Source organism: Sipha flava, unplaced genomic scaffold, assembly GCF_003268045.1.
Source record: "Sipha flava isolate LNK unplaced genomic scaffold, YSA_version1 103_pilon_pilon, whole genome shotgun sequence".
Lineage (NCBI taxonomy): Eukaryota > Metazoa > Arthropoda > Insecta > Hemiptera > Aphididae > Sipha > Sipha flava.
This window is the reverse complement of record NW_020271717.1, coordinates 1,542,071-1,560,664: the sequence shown is the minus strand read 5'-3', so window position 1 is coordinate 1,560,664 and position 18,594 is coordinate 1,542,071. Positions and strand designations below refer to the sequence as shown.

Genomic DNA, 18,594 nt, shown 5'->3' with positions numbered 1-18,594 from the left:
GAGGCTGCTAGGATAGCAGCTGAAGAAGAGGCTGCTAGGATAGCAGCTGAAGAGGAAGCTGCTAGGATAGCAGCTGAAGAGGAGGCTGCTAAGAAAATAGCTGAAGAGGAGGCTGCTAGGATAGCAGCTGAAGAGGAAGCAACTAGGTTAGCAGCTGAAGAGGAAGCAGCTAAGTTAGAAGCTGAAGAGGAAGCAACTAGGTTAGCAACTGAAGAGAAATCAGCTGGATTAGAAGTTGAAGAAGAAGAAGAAGAAGAAGAAGAAGTAAAAAATACTAGAACTGAAGAAACTCAATTGAAAATAAAAAAAGAAGTCGAAGAAACTGAAAATAACTTACAAGAAGATAGTGAAATTACAAGTAAGAATAAAGTTGAAGAATCTGAACAGCAAATAGATTCAATTGAATGTCCAGTTAAAGATGTTGAATCTTACGATCAAGAAACAAATGCTGCTGCGACTGAAGAATCATTTTCTACGACTACCTCAACTGAAATAATTAATGAAGAAGATGGCGGAGTAAAAACTACAGCAATATTTCAAAGTACAATAAAAAAAACTACAACCATTACAAGTAGTACCTCTATAACATCTGAAAATGAGGATAATATTCAATCAACAGTCGAAATACAAGAAGTAGTTGAAGAGGATGACGAAGATGAACCAGATTCTGAGCATCAAGATGTGGCTCAAGCAGAAGGACAAGAATCTGAAGAAGAAGATGAATCTGAAGAAGAAGAATCTGAAGAAGAATAAAATTATTATATAATTCTAATTTATTTATTTATATTATTTATTTAAAAATTAATCTTTTTATAGGTATTAATAATTTGATTAGATTAAGTTTCTATAGTGTTTTAATAACACCGCATCAACATTCAACATTATTCATTATAGACATAAAACTTGGCATTTAAATAGTGTTAATAAATAATATTTCCTGAGTATTACAACATATTCGTTTATTTAATTTAATTAAATAAGATTTTTTAAATATTAAAACACATATTTAACACAAAATGTTTTTTCACTATTTTATTAAATAAGTTACATGATTTTTAAAATTAAAATGACTGTATATAGTAAATACTTACATAACAAATTCAAATAATATAAAATATTTTTATATTATACAACACATAAGTTAATAATAATGTCTGTTTTAGAAAATACATTTTATGTATTCCAATAATGTTGAAATATACTAGATTTTTTTCACAAAAAAAAAAATATAACATCAAAAACATTTGAGCAGAAGTATATCTTGTGAGTGACCAATATGATGACAAGGAAACTTAAAACTGAAATATTCGATTGACAGAATAAAAATTTGCGTATAAAAAATTTGCTTTCAACAGTTCAAATTTTGTATAACTTCTTTCTTTATTTATTGGCTTTACAACTCTTTAAAATTTTTGGCCGCCATCGTCACCGTCTTCCAATAGTCACGATCTTGTACTCTATCTTCCCAATTTGTCACTTCCAGTCCTTCCTTATTCCATCCACCCATCGCTTTCTAGACCTTTCTCTTGGTCTTTTCCCCGTCTGTTGCCATTCAAAGGCTGCTCTCGTATTATGGGTTTCTGTTTTCCGCATATTATGACCAAACCATTTGAGTCTTTGACACTTAATGTGGCTTGTTAATAATAAAACTTCAGTGGTTTCTCCTAGTTCAGTATTTTTTCTTCTACGCCATTTGTTTAGCTCACTATCAAACATTGGACCACAAATCTTCCTCAGTATTTTATATTCAAAAACTAGTAGCTTTTTTTCTAATTGTATAGTAGTGGGCCATATTTCACATCCATAAGTTACCATTGGTCTTATTATGGTCATGTATAATCTGATTTTAGTACTTCTGGAAAATGATTTTGATTTAAAAAATTTATGTAATGCGAAATAAGCCCTCTCTGCCTTGCGTATACGGCTTATGATTTCGGTACTCCAATCATTGTTGTTGGTAATCGTTGTTCCAAGATACTTAAAATCTTTAACTTTCTCAAAGATATAGTCATTGATAACCACGTTTTCTTTCCCATTGGGAAGTTATTTCATTACTTTCGTTTTGTCTTGATTTATTTTTAACCCGACTGATTTAGCACCTTCTATGAGTATATTTGTATTCTGCTCAACTATTTCCACACTATCTCCAATTAAGTTTAAATCGTCAGCAAATCCTAGTATATCAATTTGTGTGGCACCAATATTGGTTCCCAAGTTGTTATTTTTTACATTACTTATTATTTTCTCTAATGATATATTAAATAATCGTGGTGAGAGCGCGTCCCTTTGTTTCAAGCCAGTTATGACTTCAAACTCCTTAGACAGCGTTTGGTTTATTCTCACTTGGTATTTCGTGTCATTTATACACATTTTTGTTAGAGTGATGAGCTTTCTCGGGAAACCAAACTCTTGCATAATATTGTAAAGACTATCACGGTGTATGCTATCGTACCCTTTTTTGAAATCGACAAACACTTGTCATATGTTTTGTCTAAATTCGCATTTTTTTTCTATTAACTGCCCCACTGTTGCTAGCTGATCGATTGTCGACTTACCCTTACGAAAGCTACACTAGTATTCTTCAATGTATCTTTCGGCTATTGGTTCAAGACGTTTTAGCAAAATCTTTGAAAATATTTTATATGCAGAGTTCAGTAAGGATATTCCCCTATAGTTATTGCAGTTGAGTTTGTCACCTTTTTTATATAATGGGATTATTATGGCTTTATTCCAATCATTTGGAAAAACTTCTGTTTTCTGTTATATTGTATAACAATAACTTTAATATTAAAGTAAACTGACCATTTATCAAACATACAGGGAAAAACATAACCTATATTTTTTTGTCTGTTTTTACGGGTTTTTTAATTTCTAGAAAAATTTACAGTATTTTTAGTTTTTTTTAGTTGCACATTTATAAAACGGAGACAACACATGCTTGTATGATGATTATGTAATGTGATAGTTGATGACGAACTTTAAGATATATACCTTTTTTAATAACATAAAAGATTAATAATATTTTACCATACTTAATAATTTTAACTAAATTAATTTCTGTTACAGTAATATTAATAATTAAGAGCAATCAGTTTTAAAACTCCAACTAAACAAGCGAATAAATTAAAAAAACAACAGTAAAATGTCAAGGAGTTTGATATAGGCAACATATATGAATATATATATTATATATTATATAAAATGATATCAACTATATACCAAGTATTATACACATATACTATATACCATAGATAATATTCTTTGGATATAGATATTGATATAGTATCTATATCTATGATATATACTTTACTTTAATTAATATGCAATATAAGTTGCCTATATATACTCCTTTGAAATGATTAACAGATTTTACTATTGATTTTATAATACATTTTTCTTCTTCTTTTTAGTATTCAACCCTTAAAGTTGGTTTTGCAATTGAATATTCATTCTCTACTCTTCTATGTTCTCACCTAGCCTTTCCAGTTCGGTGTAACTTATTAGTTCAGCCTCGGAGATCATTTATTTAACAAATAAAGTTCTCGGACATCCTCGGTTCCTTTAAACTTAAATTATCCCTTCTATTATGCTATGGTTAGTTCATTTTCGGGTCTCAATATATAACCCATCATATTTTATCGTCTAGTTCTGATGACTTTGAGTAACTCTCTTCGTTCATCTACTTCACTGAGTATATTTTCGTTGTTACAATGCTCTATCCAACTCACTCTCAGCATCCTTCTCCAAAACCACATTTCTTTTTTGTCTGTTACTTTTATTGTAGCTGATTAGTCTTTGTATAAATTATATATTATCCTTCTATTTCAATATTCAGCTCCAATTCCTTCTAAATATAGAATAGTTCTTTTCATGGTACCTTATCAAAATCCTTTTCCAGATCTATAAATTCTATAAATGTGTCTTTATTAAATTCTATTTGTTTTTCTATCAATATTTTCAAGCTTAAGATTGCTATATATATATATTATACATTATAACATATTGATTTACAAATATTTTATTGTTTAAATATTAATTTATTTGTTTAATTTATAAAATTAAATTATCATTGAATCAGCAATAACATCTTATTTGAGTATCACTACAAGTTTTACTTATGTAGGTAATGATTTATTTGATAATAGAGCCTATAATATGAGGTATTCAATAGTTAATTTGTTTTAATTTTTAATATATACTTAATTACTTATCTATGATTAAGGAATAAATTAAAACTTTATTATACATTAATTGTTGTTATTTATATAAAAATAATAAAAATATAAAAAGTATATAAATAATTGTAAATTAAATTAATTTTAAATAAAATTTATTTTGTAATCAATTGTAATTTTAAATTATTGTATTATATAAAAACAATTTCAAAATAATCATTTTTAAAATACACAATTTAATTGATTATTTATCAAATTTATATTGATACGAGTAGAGGTTTAGAACAAAGGTAGTCGACCCCATATAGCTGGGAGAAAGGCAAAGGAGAAGAAGAAAAAGAAGATATATCAAATTTATATAAGAATTTTGATATTATTTACAAGATGAATGGGTCCAGATTTAATGCTCATCCTTCCTGTTACGTCACAATTGTATATTTGTATCTCTTACATCATATCACCAAATTAAATTGTGTATATATAGTTGAATACTAAGGTTATTTAATTATACAACATTAAAAAATATTCTTTGAATAGTAGAAACGGTATATAAAGGACACCATATAATAGAACCAATATTTTATAAGCTTAACACTTTATATTAGTAGGTATATAAGTCATATAACAACTGTGAGTATGGTGAATCCTATAAAAAAAAATTAAAAAAAAAAAAACATTTTTTTTTACTGATTGCTTCAATATCATTATAAATTGCAATTTTTTGGTATTGCATTGTATTATTTTTATGACAATTATAACTATTTTTAACTGATAGAAAAATTTTACACAAAAAATCATGTAATATCTTTACAAGAAAGCATGTAAAATTAATTTTTTGTTGTTCTTATCTATAATGTATAAATTATTAGTTTGCTGCTTTTAATAGAATATCTTTATTTTATATGTATCAAATATAAATTAAAAATAAATTTTTTATTTGATAATTAATGGGCCATGCCCTTTAAATATATTTTAGATTTAAGTAGTATGAGTTAAAAGAAATAATATCAAGACAGTAATTATATTAAATAAAGTACGAAGATATAAAATACTTTAAAAAAAAAAAAAAAAAATGATTAAACTAATATTTATGATCTTCATAAGCAATAAACATTAAAAATCTCATCAGCTAATAATTTTTTTTTTAATTGGGGAATATGAAATGAATTCATCTAGACTATTGCGGAACTTTAAAGTTTATAAGAAATAAAAAAGAATAGTTTATAGTATTAGTTAATAGTCTACTAAGAAAAATGTTGTCAAAGAACAGTCTAGAGTATGGTTATCATGTGCCCTAATATACCCTAAGATATATTACCAGTTAAAACTTTCTGTTTCACTCATCCCATTAGACCCTTTGAAAGTCATAGTTAAGTGTAAATAAAATACCATATATTATTATATTATTATAAATATATATTTATATATATTATAAATTCATTTTTGTCCATTCACATTTCCGTTCCTACTTCCATATTCACAAATAGGATTATTTACAGATCCATTTAAAACAAAATGTTGTTGATTTAAATTATTTCCCAATACGTATATTTATAATATTTTGATATAAATTCTTATAGTTACACCAATTATTTATATTTCTGCCTCATAATACAATCAATAAAACATTTCTTTATAGATTTATTAATTATAAATACATTTAAAATTTAAAAACTAATTAATAGACTATCTAATAAATACAATAGTAATCGGATAGTAGTATTATGAAATGACATTCTTCAGATTTTTTTAATGCCTGTTCCATTTTTTCCACCTAAAAAAAAAAAGTCTCTTTATAAAACAAATTTAATTAGACATTTTTAAATATTGGGTACCTACTTATACATCTTGTACACAATAATTCAGACTTCAATAATTAAAATTATAGATAAAAAAAATTAATAAAATCCATAAACATATTTTATCCATAGAGTCCATAAACACATTTCATCCATAGTGTCCATAAACATATTTTTATCATTTTACTTTCATTAATATTTTAATATTTAACACAATTTGATGTCAAATATAATCTGCTATATTGAGATCAGAAAATGTTGGTTTTAATACTTGAAATTTTTTAATTGTTATTTACAACAGTATTCATAAATAAAAACTCATTTAATGTAAATGTAAATTTTTTTATAAAATTAAGTAAAAAGGACATAACCATACACTCTCTTACAAATTTATAGTATGTAATATTAAACACTTATTGGCTACTCTTTAAACTATTTAAACTTTAAACTCTTTAAAACTATATAAAAATATATCTAACCACAGTCAAAGTAGAACTTATTATCTGTTTTTGCTGAAAAGAGATATTATTTACTAAATCCATTTAAAAGTATCATTTTTGTTAAAATTCAAATACTTTATTTTTTACATTTATTTTCAATAGTTAGTTAAAATGTTATATACATACATTTATACCCCATTATACTATAATACAATTATAGAGTACAAGTGATACAAAACAATTAATTAGGTGTTTCAATTTTAACATTTGCAAGTAATACTATTAACCATAAAATAAATGAATATACAATTAAAACTAATAGTTGGTAAAATGATTAAAATTATTATCCTTTTTACTAAAAAATACTAACGTTACCTAACATAATTATTTTTTTTATTATTATTTTATAAATACTACCTACATTAAATGAATATTGCTTACTCAATACACAGCAGCATCTTCATATATCTAGGCAAACTATTTTCCTAACAATTTCAAATCTTATAATAATATAACTACCTATAAAATTTTGGTTACCAATTACATAAATAGTCTACTACTATAAGACAACAATTGAATAATGTCCATCTAATTATTATTTAAACCGAATACAATTAAATGTAAAGGGCTTACAACATAACAACTTAATAAACTAGTTCCACATAGTATTTCTTACGTTAACAAAAATCTTTATTTTCGTCTGCAGGAAGAAAGTATTACTTAATATTTACAATAAATACAATTTCTTTGTTATCAATTTAAATGCAAGATATTATTTAATATAATGTTATCATCTGGTTATCATATATTGGGTATTTGATAAAAAAAGTTTTTATCATAATGATAAAAATTTTAAATTTTAATAATGGTCAAGTTTAATCTTCATTAATAGTATACACAGAGGTGGATTTATTCATAGGTGACCTAGGCACGTGCCTAGGGCGCAACTTGTTTCGGGGGCGCCGCAAATTTTTAATATAATATTAAGTATTTCTACTTTTATTTATAAATCATTATTACATATAATTATAGTTAACAAATGTTATGTTTCATGAGGGCTTTGCCATAAATAAAACCGTTCAGGCAAACTGCGAAAAAACCGAAGTGGGGCATGGCCCAAAGATATTTTTTATAATAATAATAATTATTATTAGAAGTTATTACTGGAATAATAGTATTGTGAATGTAGGTATACATATCAAATATAAAAATAGAATTCTCGAAATCAAATGTAACGTTAACATTAACAATAATAATAATAATAAATAATAATAGCCACTGCTACGACCGTGACGCCACGCCGTTAAATTACCAAACCCCCTTTTTTTAATTTTTATACACTATTCACTACACTTTTTATATAGTAATAAGTGACCTTTAATTATAAGTTATTACTTATTACTATTCATCTTTTTTATTCTTCTCTTTAATAAACATTATGACTTATAACTTTATTAGAATACAGTTAACAAAAACATTGAGCAGTCTAAAACTGAAAACAAGAGTGAAAAAATGTTGGTTGAAGACAGTTCTAACTAGATTACTATGATATCGTCTTCTCGTATACCCAAGAATTCCAAGGTATGTGCAAACAAATTAATTAATATTTTAATGCGGTCCAGTTTAGGTAGTGGAACTTATTTAATAAAAATATTTATATGCATAAAAATAAAATGAAAATTACACCAAACGAAAACTACAGGAAATTGTGTACATTCGTTGTTTATACACGCTGGCCGTCGATCGCATAAAGTTAGATAGTTTTATGTGTAAAATTTAATATATTATTCTACTCGCCATCGCCTAATAATCATAAAATTAGATCAATTGTTTTATATTAATTTTAACATTTATGTAAATAATAATAGAGTACCTATTATATTTTATTATTTCAAATATTATTTTATTTTGTACATTATGTTCATTCAATTAGCGGCTTAACTTATGTTTAATCAAAAAATGTATAGTAATAACTTTCGCACAAGTGGACTGTGTATTTTTTACGCACAATAAATTAGCAGGTAGGCCATACCACGACGCATGCACAACTACAACACGATTTTGCTCGTCGCACAGTCCGTTGACGACGAGTATCTTATCGCACGATTACAAAGATAACATTAATAATAAATAAAAATAAGACGCGACTGTACACATTATATAATATGGAAATAAGAATATGTGTTTAGCTTAAAATTTTTTTTTATAAATATGCTAGTAACATAATAGGATATTATGTACGTAAAGTGTAATGAATGTGTCATGGTTATAATAGGGGGTAAATGTGGTGAAGCCATCTTGGTTAACTAAATTTTAAATGCAAAATTATTATTTAATGTATGGGTCTTCCAAAAAAATATATCCTGACTACGGGCCTGACCGGCGATCGTAATAATTTCGAGGCGGCAGTTTATACTATAATAATGACTTTCAAAACGAATTAATTTAGATAAATTATTTAACAAAGGCTATGTGTAAATTTAATATTAATAATAATGTGAGTAGGATACATATTCCAAAAATAACTTATTTTAAATAAATAAAGGAGCTTCCACCTTTACCCGTGACGGTTTTTATTACTAAATTTATTACAACAAAAATATAAAATGTTTAGGTTGATTCATGTGATGTAAATGCCGACGAATAAATATAATTGCAACAGTTTGATGGAAGTACAAGATGTAAATTCAATAGAAGTTAGGCGTTTTCCAACAGATTCAGCAGAGTGGTTACGTACTGCGAGTTTTATAAAATTTTGCGCAATACATGGGATAGATCAAAATAACAATGACCATTTTATTGAATCAAAAAATCAATATTCATTAGATAATGTAAGATTTTGTAAGAAATTCATGTTTTTTTCAAAATTACCAAATTGTGAACAAACTCCACGTTCGTGTCTGGTTTACCCTCGTAAATTAGGAAAAATTTTCTGCGCACCATGTTGGCTATTTAAAAATGAATCTACCAATTTAGCTTATTATAGATTAAACGATTGGAAAAATGCTCATATACGTTTTAAAGAATATGATGGGTCGTTAAATCACAGAACATTTTTAATAAAATTGAAAGATTTAGGACAGGAACAAGGAAGATTAGAATCCAAGTTATTAGTTCAAATTGACCATGAAAAATGTATTAGAGAAGGATTTTTGAAAGAGTAGTATCTGTAATTAAGACTTTAGCTTCACGTGGACTACCATTCCGAGGACAAGAGGAAATTTTCAGATTATCTAAAAATGGAAATTACATGATGCTTCTTGAATTGTTATCCGAATTTGACCCTTTCTTAGCTCAACACATTTCGAAGTATGGTAATTCTGATAGTGGTTTTACTTTATATCTATCATCAACAATTTGTGAGGAAATTATTAATTTAATGGCCAAAAAAAAGTTAAGGAAGTAATAATAAATAAGGTTAAAATTCGTAAATATTTTTAAATAATAGTTGACTCTACGTCTGATATAACACATTCTGATCAACTTGCTTTTATACTTCGCTATGTCAGCAATAAAGGTGTACCGATCGAACGATTTTTAGAATTTGTACCAAAAGTTGGACATAAATCTTTGGAAATAGCCGAAACAATCATTAATACAATCGAAAATTTAAAATTAAATATATCAGACTGTCATGGATAATCTTATGACACAGCTAAAAATATGTCAGGTTGTTATAATGGTCTTCAAGCTAGAATAAAAAATATAAATTTGTTGGCATTTTATGTCCCATGCGCAGCTCATTCACTTACCTAGAAGGTACGCATGCAGTTGAATGTTGTAAAGGAGCAGTTGCATTTTTTGGACTAATGCAAAACGTCTATGTATTTTTTTCAAGTATTAGTCATAAATGGGATATCCTCAATAATATGGGATCGAAATCACGTACATTAAAAGCACTTTCCAATACGAAATGGTCATCAAGAGATTTTGCTTGCCTGAGCTTAAATGAAAATTGGTCTGCTGTTGTAGCTACATTAACTTATATAATGGATGATCACACTGAAAATAATATTATTAGACATGAGGCAAAAGGACTAATAAATAAAATGAGTTCATTAGAAACTACAATTATGTCAGTTGTGTGGGTTTTTTTACTTAGTTGATTAAACACAACGAGTTATAAGTTACAAAATGTTGATATTGATTGTTTGGACGTTCTTCAATTATATGATAGTTTAATTAGATTTATAGAGCACACTCGTGAAAATTTTGATGATTTTGAAACGGAAGAATTAGCAAAATCAGTTAATAAAGATTCAAAATAAATACTACAAGAAAAAAGAAAAAAACAATTTTTCACGACGAATCTGAATCTGAAGAATTAGATTTATCGGCACGGGAGAATTTTAAAATACATACATTTATTTCCATCATAGATCAATTGCTTCGTGAATTAGAAATTAGGCGACACGCATATGATATTTTCTGTAAGCCATTTATATTTTTAACACAACTTAAGAAATTGGACAATCAAGAAATCAGAATATCAGTTAAATTCCAGCAAGACATTTATACAAATTATGTAGAATTAAACGACTTTATTAATGAAGTCTTACATTTAAAAGCTCACATCGATGTAAGTTCTATTGGGGAAAACACAATTTGCTTAGACTTCAAACATTTTTGTATAAAAAAGATCTAACAAATATTTACCCAAACATAGAAATAGTACTACGTATTTTCACCTCCACAGCTGTCACAAATTGCTCAACTGAAAGGTCGTTTTCATACTTAAAAAGAGTAAAAAATTACTTACGCTCAACCCTGACCCAAAAAAAGTTGAATTCACTTGCGATTCTTAACATTGAAAATCAAATAACTCGTCAGTTATCATATGATGAAATCATAGATAATTTTGCTAAAGATAAATCAAGACGCAAAATGGTTTAATTGTACACCAATTTACTCGTATTATTACTTACTGACTTACTATTTTGTATTTGTTTTAATCGGTATGTTTATATATAAAATACAATTGTTATAAAGTTAAAGTTTTATTTTAATGGTTATTAAAATATTTTGTGAAAAAATAAAAGACAAGTTTTTGAATATGGTTATGTTTACGTATTTTTTTGTGGGTTATGGGGCAGCAGTGCTAGAATCCGCCCAGGGGCGGAAAAATAGTAAATCTGCCCCTGAGTATACACTAGTATAAATTTACTTAAATAGTGAAAATCTATAAGTCTTCTGTTGAAGTAAATAGTTATTTAAATCATGTGCTAAAACGCTTCTATGACTAAGTTATCTTAAGTTTACAAAATACATCTAATAGTTTCAGCTGCTTTATTATTCGATTTGTACTTAAATTATTCAAAATATTCTACCTTATATTAATACCCAATATATATGATAGGTTATCGTTGTTTATTATTTTTTATCGCTAAATAGTAAATAATTAGCATGAACATCAAGTGGATATTAATGGTTTCAATAGTTTTCTAATATTATCTGATGACTACTGGCATTAGTGTAATAAACAAGGTTCGGAACTTTATGCGCAAAAAAAATACTCAAATATGCGCATACATATGTGTTAAAAAAACATGATAATAAAATATGCAGTAAAAATTTGGAAAATATGCGAAAATATTCAATGTATTGAATAAAATATAATTTACATAAATTAGATACAAGGGAAAATGAATTTAAATTAAATTAAAAAATAATTAACACTGCATATTTGTGTATTCTTGTGCCTTCCTGTTATACAAGTATATAGCTTAAATGCATTAAGTTGATCTGTATAGCTTAATTGTAGCTTAAACTATACAATCATTATCAAACCTTTAATTTTCTTTGGTATAAATGTATAAATAGTGATAACTAGGGTTCGTAAATTCATGCCCTAAAAAATGCCTAAATAAGCATGCATTTATACACTTAAAATTGGTAAAATATGTTTTGAAGTATGCCTTAAAAATTTAAAAAATATGCATTTATATGCACTAATTATCTAAAATTATGCATTTAAAAAATGCTTACCTAAAAAAATCATAAATAACTTTTGAAATAACATGAACTATCCATTCAATTTTTTTATAGCTAAATTTAATTTTTTATGTCACAATTAAAAAAAAATAGATTTTAAATACTATTTAATACTATTCTTGAGTCTTCGTGAACTGCATATAATGTACGTCTTAATTTTTTTTAATTTGTCAGTAATTAATTTTAAATCTGAAACTTTTAAAACAAATTTATTCATTAAATGTACAAGTATCAAGAAGATAAGAAAAGAAAAGATAATACAATTTCTATTTTTAATTTTATATATATTTTTCATTTAGATTTTTGATAGATAATAATAGAATGTTGTGTATTATATCCGATAAAATAGAAATATTCATAAATATGCCAAATATACAAAAACATGCCAAATATGCAAAATCATGCAAAATAAGATTTCACATATTTAACCGTGGTACCCAGTGCTCGATTTGGCAAAACTAAAGAAGGGGGACACTGTTACTTTAAAGAAAAATAGCGTCCTCAAGATTTGTTAAGCGTTATAATTATAACGTAATAATTGTAGTGGGACGCTAAAATTTCTGAAAATTAGTTAGAGTACTCAGTCCCCCTGCGTCCCTCTTAAGTCAAGCACTGATAGTACCTTGAAATGGATTTCTATGTCATCTAGCATTAAATACAACTTTACAAGATTGATATGCAAATGCATTAACTTACGAGTCCTGCTCATAACTAACACTTTATATAATGGTAAAAATGTCTTGATAAATTTTGATAAAAATAAATTCGGGATGATCGGCGATCACTATTTTGATTTCTCAGGACTATCAGGGTTTAAAGTGGCAAAAAAGAGCAGGGGGCTCTAATTCATATATCAATCCCAACGTTCAATATAGTCCTATATAATGACTAGGTTATTTATTATAAATAAGTTTATATATATTATGAGGTCTTGTTAATGAAAAATTTCCTCCACAAACTATTCATGTGTTGTATAAATGTACAAACTTGAAAATTACTTACTTATTACTTTAAATAGTTGATTGTAAATATCTTTTAATAAAATAAAATAAATTTAAAAAACTTATGTATAATCATATTTTGCTATACAATTTATATTTTGTATTTAATATTATTCAATTTTGTTAGTAGAACACTGTTTATCACCAAGTGACATAAATTAAATTGCACAGCCAATTTTTCAATTATTTTATTATGTACGATTATTTTTAACAAACTATTGTAAATTTCAGTAAACTTTTCGAAGAAATATTAAAAGGGACGCTTTATAAGTGTCGTGAGAGGTAAGGGGGCTAAATCCCCTTTCGTCCCCCATTTTAAGCTCTGAATACAATACAGAGGTGTGTCCAGAAGTAAAATGTAGGACAGACCCAGTTATAATTACTTTAATTTATACAGGTACACATTTCTATTTTGTAAAATTTTCGTATTATTTTTGAATTTAATTTAATAATCATAAAATATTGTGTATAACACAATTCCTCATATTTGACTTGTTAATAATATTCAAAGATATTAACATAGGCGCAAATAGAGGGGGTATTAGCACCCCCAATTTTACAATTAGTACCCTCAAATAATGTTCGTGTTAATATATCAAAAACTTATTTTTGTTATCAGACATTTGACTGTTAGAGTATAAAACTGTAATGAAATATAAATGAAAACAATGTTACTCGATAAACGTCAATTCACATTTTGTCGAGTTCACCGAAACCCTAATTTAAATTAATTTTAAAACCGGAACCCCACCAGAACCTTTATTTGTATTTATTTAAAAATCAGCTCATTAAATCCTTATAGTTTTAATATAAATTTAATACCCAACAAATATAGAGCTTAAGCACCCTCAGTTTTTTTTATTGAAATTGCGACTATGGATATTAATAACAAACATTTGAAAACAAGATAGACTCGGGCCTACCCGCTGTACACTCCACTGGTACAATAGAAATTATAACATCATTAAATACATTGAGAGTAATACTAAAATAGTCATAGATTAATTAATTTATTTTTTCAAAGAATATAAAATTTAGAATTTTGGTTGTCACAAATTAATATTTTTTGTTGAATTATAAATTTGTAAAAGAAATAAATTATTTTGTTAAATATATGAAATTTGCAAATAAAAGTTCTTAAACCTAAATAATATGTGAATTCCTACAAAAATATAACGAAATATGCAAAATGATGCAAAAAAAAATGTTGTATTTGGAATCTGTGTAATATGGATCGAATTTGTATCAAAACAAAGTTTCAATATGCACTTTCTAAACAAATATGCAAATGCCTAAAGTTCCGAACCTTTGTAATAAACAATAAAAAAAAATAACACAATTTATCTGTTGAGATGTTAAAATTCTTTGCTTGAGTGACTTAAACAATTACATTAAATTCCTTGTTGGTTTTTGAATCATCAATCATCCACTAGTCAACAATATATAATATATATGTAGGACATATATTATACGGCTCGTTATAATTTAAATGTTGGCAAAATAACTTTATTCTTAGAAAATACGATGGCCGGTATCAGTCGTATAGCCCTATGTAATTACAAAATGATTTTAAAGGATTCCCGATAAATATAGTTCGTATAACTGGCAGCCGAAAGTTAATTTGGAATAAAATCAAATCTAAAAACTGGGAAGGTACATATGTATTTCAATAAATTGAGAAATGTGCAAACGAGTTTATAATTATTCATTATTTTTTAAATGTTTTATGTTGATAATTATTAATAATAAATAAATTAAATGTATATTTTACCGTTTCTGAGTGCCATTATTTTAGCGCTTATTATTGCGATTTTAAGTACTATACCAAGTCCCGAAAACCTGGTAATGGTATATTATGCTTTTACGCTGCCTACAACGGTAGACCCGCGGAGGTTTTGTTTCTCGTGGTGTGTTCAAAATATCCCCGTTTGGCAGTGAACAAATTACGTCGAAAAACGTGTGCCATTCATTGGGGAAAACCGGGACATGCGCGGAATGTCGGGCACTCGTCGATACATCTCGCCCTCCGGATTAGGAGTTCCGGTGTGTACAATTACGGTTCGTTAAAATGCCGACGGAGACGGCAATCATTTCGAGCGGAACCCGCAAATCGCATAACCCCGGTCTACAGCGGTGACGAAATGCACGGCGGGGACGCGTTAACGACTAGCGGTCGTTTTCGGCGATTTTTCCGAAATCTACCGGGAAGTCCGACAGTTTCGCGCACCGGATCTCCGCTTTACGCTACACCAGTTACTTTATTGACGCATTACATAATACCTATTACGTTATTTACTCGCGCGCTATTGACTTCTATCCGAGCGTTATTCATTTTTATTTTTATTATTATTATTTTTTTTTTTTTTGGTTGATTTTTATTTCCGTTCGTGTGGCCTCAATATTATTTCGCTCGCTTCAACCGAACGATGATGTTTGTCATCCCAATAGAGATATTTGTATGCAGTGGTAGGAACAACAATCGGGTGAAAATAATCGAATGACTCTAGAGTAACTACCTACTAAATCAATAATTGCCAATAAAATACTATAGTTATTCGAAAAGAATTTAATGAAATACTAGTCACTCGAATGATAATAAGTAATAATCACTTATAATCAACTATTATTATATTCTATTAATAATCGGTACTTTGGAAATAGAAAATGTCTAAATCCCTATATTGCGCGTGTGATTAAAAGAGAAAGAAAATCATGGCTTACAATCCACTTAATCACAAATATCTGATCTCACACTTGAATTTATGGAACATAAAAATAATTACGAGTAATTAATTATCTACTTGTCCATCATCACGAATCAAATAAATCAATTATCATTATAGACTTAAAATATTTTTATATTATAATACTTATCACTAGTTTTTTAAATTTATTTATTTGATCATTTCATTCTATACTTATTATATTTAATTTTTAATATTCGAAGTTAGTAAACAATATAATTTTATTACGTCGTATCTACTTAAGTAAGTCTTGGTTATAATATTTATTTTTAACTTCCAAGTATAATTTATTCATTTATATATGTACCCATGTACATAGATGGACATTTGGTGGAATTTTTGGGGGGGCTATATTATTCAATGTAAAATAACTCGTAGGGGCTTCGCTCCCACATCCCCTTCCCCTACACAAGTAAAACTTATTATCATTAAAAATATAGATATTAAAACAACCATTTTGGGCTGTCAAAATTGAAATGATTTCCAAAATGAGTTGTACTATAAGAAATTTGGGAACCTCTATTTTAGACAATTTATCGTAATACCGTTATCGTAATATCGGTAACCATGTTATCAAATAATATAATATTTACTATTATGATAATACATAATTTTCGAAGCTTTTGAAAGTGTAACTTGTTAGTTGTAAGTTTCTTTTCGTATTTTACAATTATTTTTATTTCTAAAATGGAATACAGAAAGGAGCGTTTGCAGTTTTCAACCTTAGAGGATTTGTTTTTATTACGGCAAGTGATATGTTTAAAGCCCTACAATGATGCTAATCGGTGGGAAAATATTCAAAGCTTAAACATCGAATAAAATTATAAAATATGTAATAAACAATAGATTAGAAAATATATTATACTCTTACTCTAATATATAGTTAATTAAAAATAAAATTTACCTTGCGTAAATAATATTTCAATTTGATGACAGTTTATAATCTCACGTTAAAATAAACCTCACTGGTTATGCAAAAACTGAAGTTTTATCAATTACGATAAAAATAAAAATGATTTGTTTAACCGAACGTTATTTTTACCGTAACGTTAAACCGGCGTTATGTAAAAATTCCCTATTGTGTATCGATATCGTTCCGATTTTCCTAATATTGTATCGCGATATCGTAATTTGTACGATATCGATATCATATTTGATATTTATTATTGGTACATCAAAATCGTAAACTTTTACCATACGTACTTCCTTATTTATTAAACATTGGTTATTGAACAATAAGAAATTGCATTCAAATAATTAAATAAATATTATTGTAAATCTTGTTTTAACTTATGGCTATTAAAATAAACATAACTAAACAAAACTACTCCGTTTTTATTCTTTATATTCAAACACAATTGCTGCATCCTAGAAAATAAATTTTATTTTAATTGTATATAAATAATTTTCAATTAAATTTTATAATACGTGTATTTTATAAAATTAAAAAGTATATAGTTTTCTTATGGTCTGATGTTTTAGTGGATTTATAATAAGAGTTCAAAAAGAGAAGATTGTGAACTCGATCTAACGATAATCTATTTCTCGTCCTTGAAGTTACACGTGTACCAACTTTATTACTACTTTATTATTATTACTTATTAGTGTCACTAGTTAATGGTTTATTACACGGCACACACAATACAATTTACTAAAGCTTGGAATCTACAAATAAAATATATTTCGAGAAAAGTTATTAAATCTTACATCACGATATATCATACAATAATAGAACGGTATCGGTGTCGAAAATGTGCCACGATATCGATATCGTTGCCCATCGCTAATTATTTCGATAGCCAAATATTAATAATCGAATATTCCCATCACTAGTTGTATGTATACGGTATCGTGCGCTGCCATAACCATCGTACTGCGGTGTAAAGGTGTGCGCGTACCGTGTGTAACCGCACACCGGACGGAAAGGGTTGGCAGGTCGAGTGCGGTTCGCGGGCCGCCTGCAGTTGGCCATCCACGGACGTGCAGCGGTGAGCGATGCGACGTACTCGACGTGTGCATGTAACGTTAACATTATAGTGTTACACGCGCAACGCGTCTGCATATAATTATCAGTAGGTTTTTTTTTTTTTTTTTGCTTCCTCCTCTCACTCTCCTCGCCGCGCCGCGACTGCCACGGGATATTTCTGTACGAACGTTAAGCCGCGTCCGCACACCAAGGACTACGTTAGTCGCATACAGATTTCTAGAAACGCATACAACGTCAGCGACAACGTGGAGAAACGCGCGCTCGACCAAACCACTAACTAAAGACGCATGATCTTTGTCGGATGAAAACTATGCTGTAATTTCCGCAATCGCGTGCGTGGTTGAAAAAGCTGTAAAGAGAAAATGTAGGTTTCCGATAAAGCTTAAAGGCGAAAAAATATAAAAATGTATAATGTTAAAGCTACACATTTTCACTTCGCGAGATCATAGTGACTACA

At 27.7% G+C, this 18,594-nt stretch overlaps 2 protein-coding genes across 5 annotated transcripts in view; one reads left to right on the top strand and one right to left on the bottom strand.

Moving 5' to 3' along the window:
* Positions 1-936, top strand: part of LOC112681799 (caldesmon-like) — an 8,966-nt gene extending 8,030 nt beyond the window's left edge. For 2 of the 4 annotated variants that reach the window (XM_025552130.1, XM_025552123.1), the window contains exon 6: positions 31-935. In XM_025552130.1, coding sequence (XP_025407915.1) covers positions 31-753 — 723 coding nt within the window. In that variant the 3' untranslated portion in view covers positions 754-935. Of the gene's footprint in view, positions 1-3 lie in introns of all 4 variants that reach the window. The other 2 variants (XM_025552138.1, XM_025552117.1) reach the window with 2 other exon arrangements.
* A 537-nt stretch (positions 937-1,473) lies between these two features.
* LOC112682734 lies at positions 1,474-1,833 on the bottom strand. Its single transcript, XM_025553427.1, has one exon. The coding sequence runs from the start codon at positions 1,831-1,833 to the stop codon at positions 1,474-1,476; it is 360 nt and encodes a 119-aa protein (XP_025409212.1).
* Positions 1,834-18,594: the final 16,761 nt, after the last annotated feature.

Excerpts from the sequence above, each read along its gene's own strand:
- LOC112682734 (XM_025553427.1), bottom strand. The coding sequence starts at position 1,833 with ATGACCATAATAAGACCAATGGTAACTTATGGATGTGAAATATGGCCC.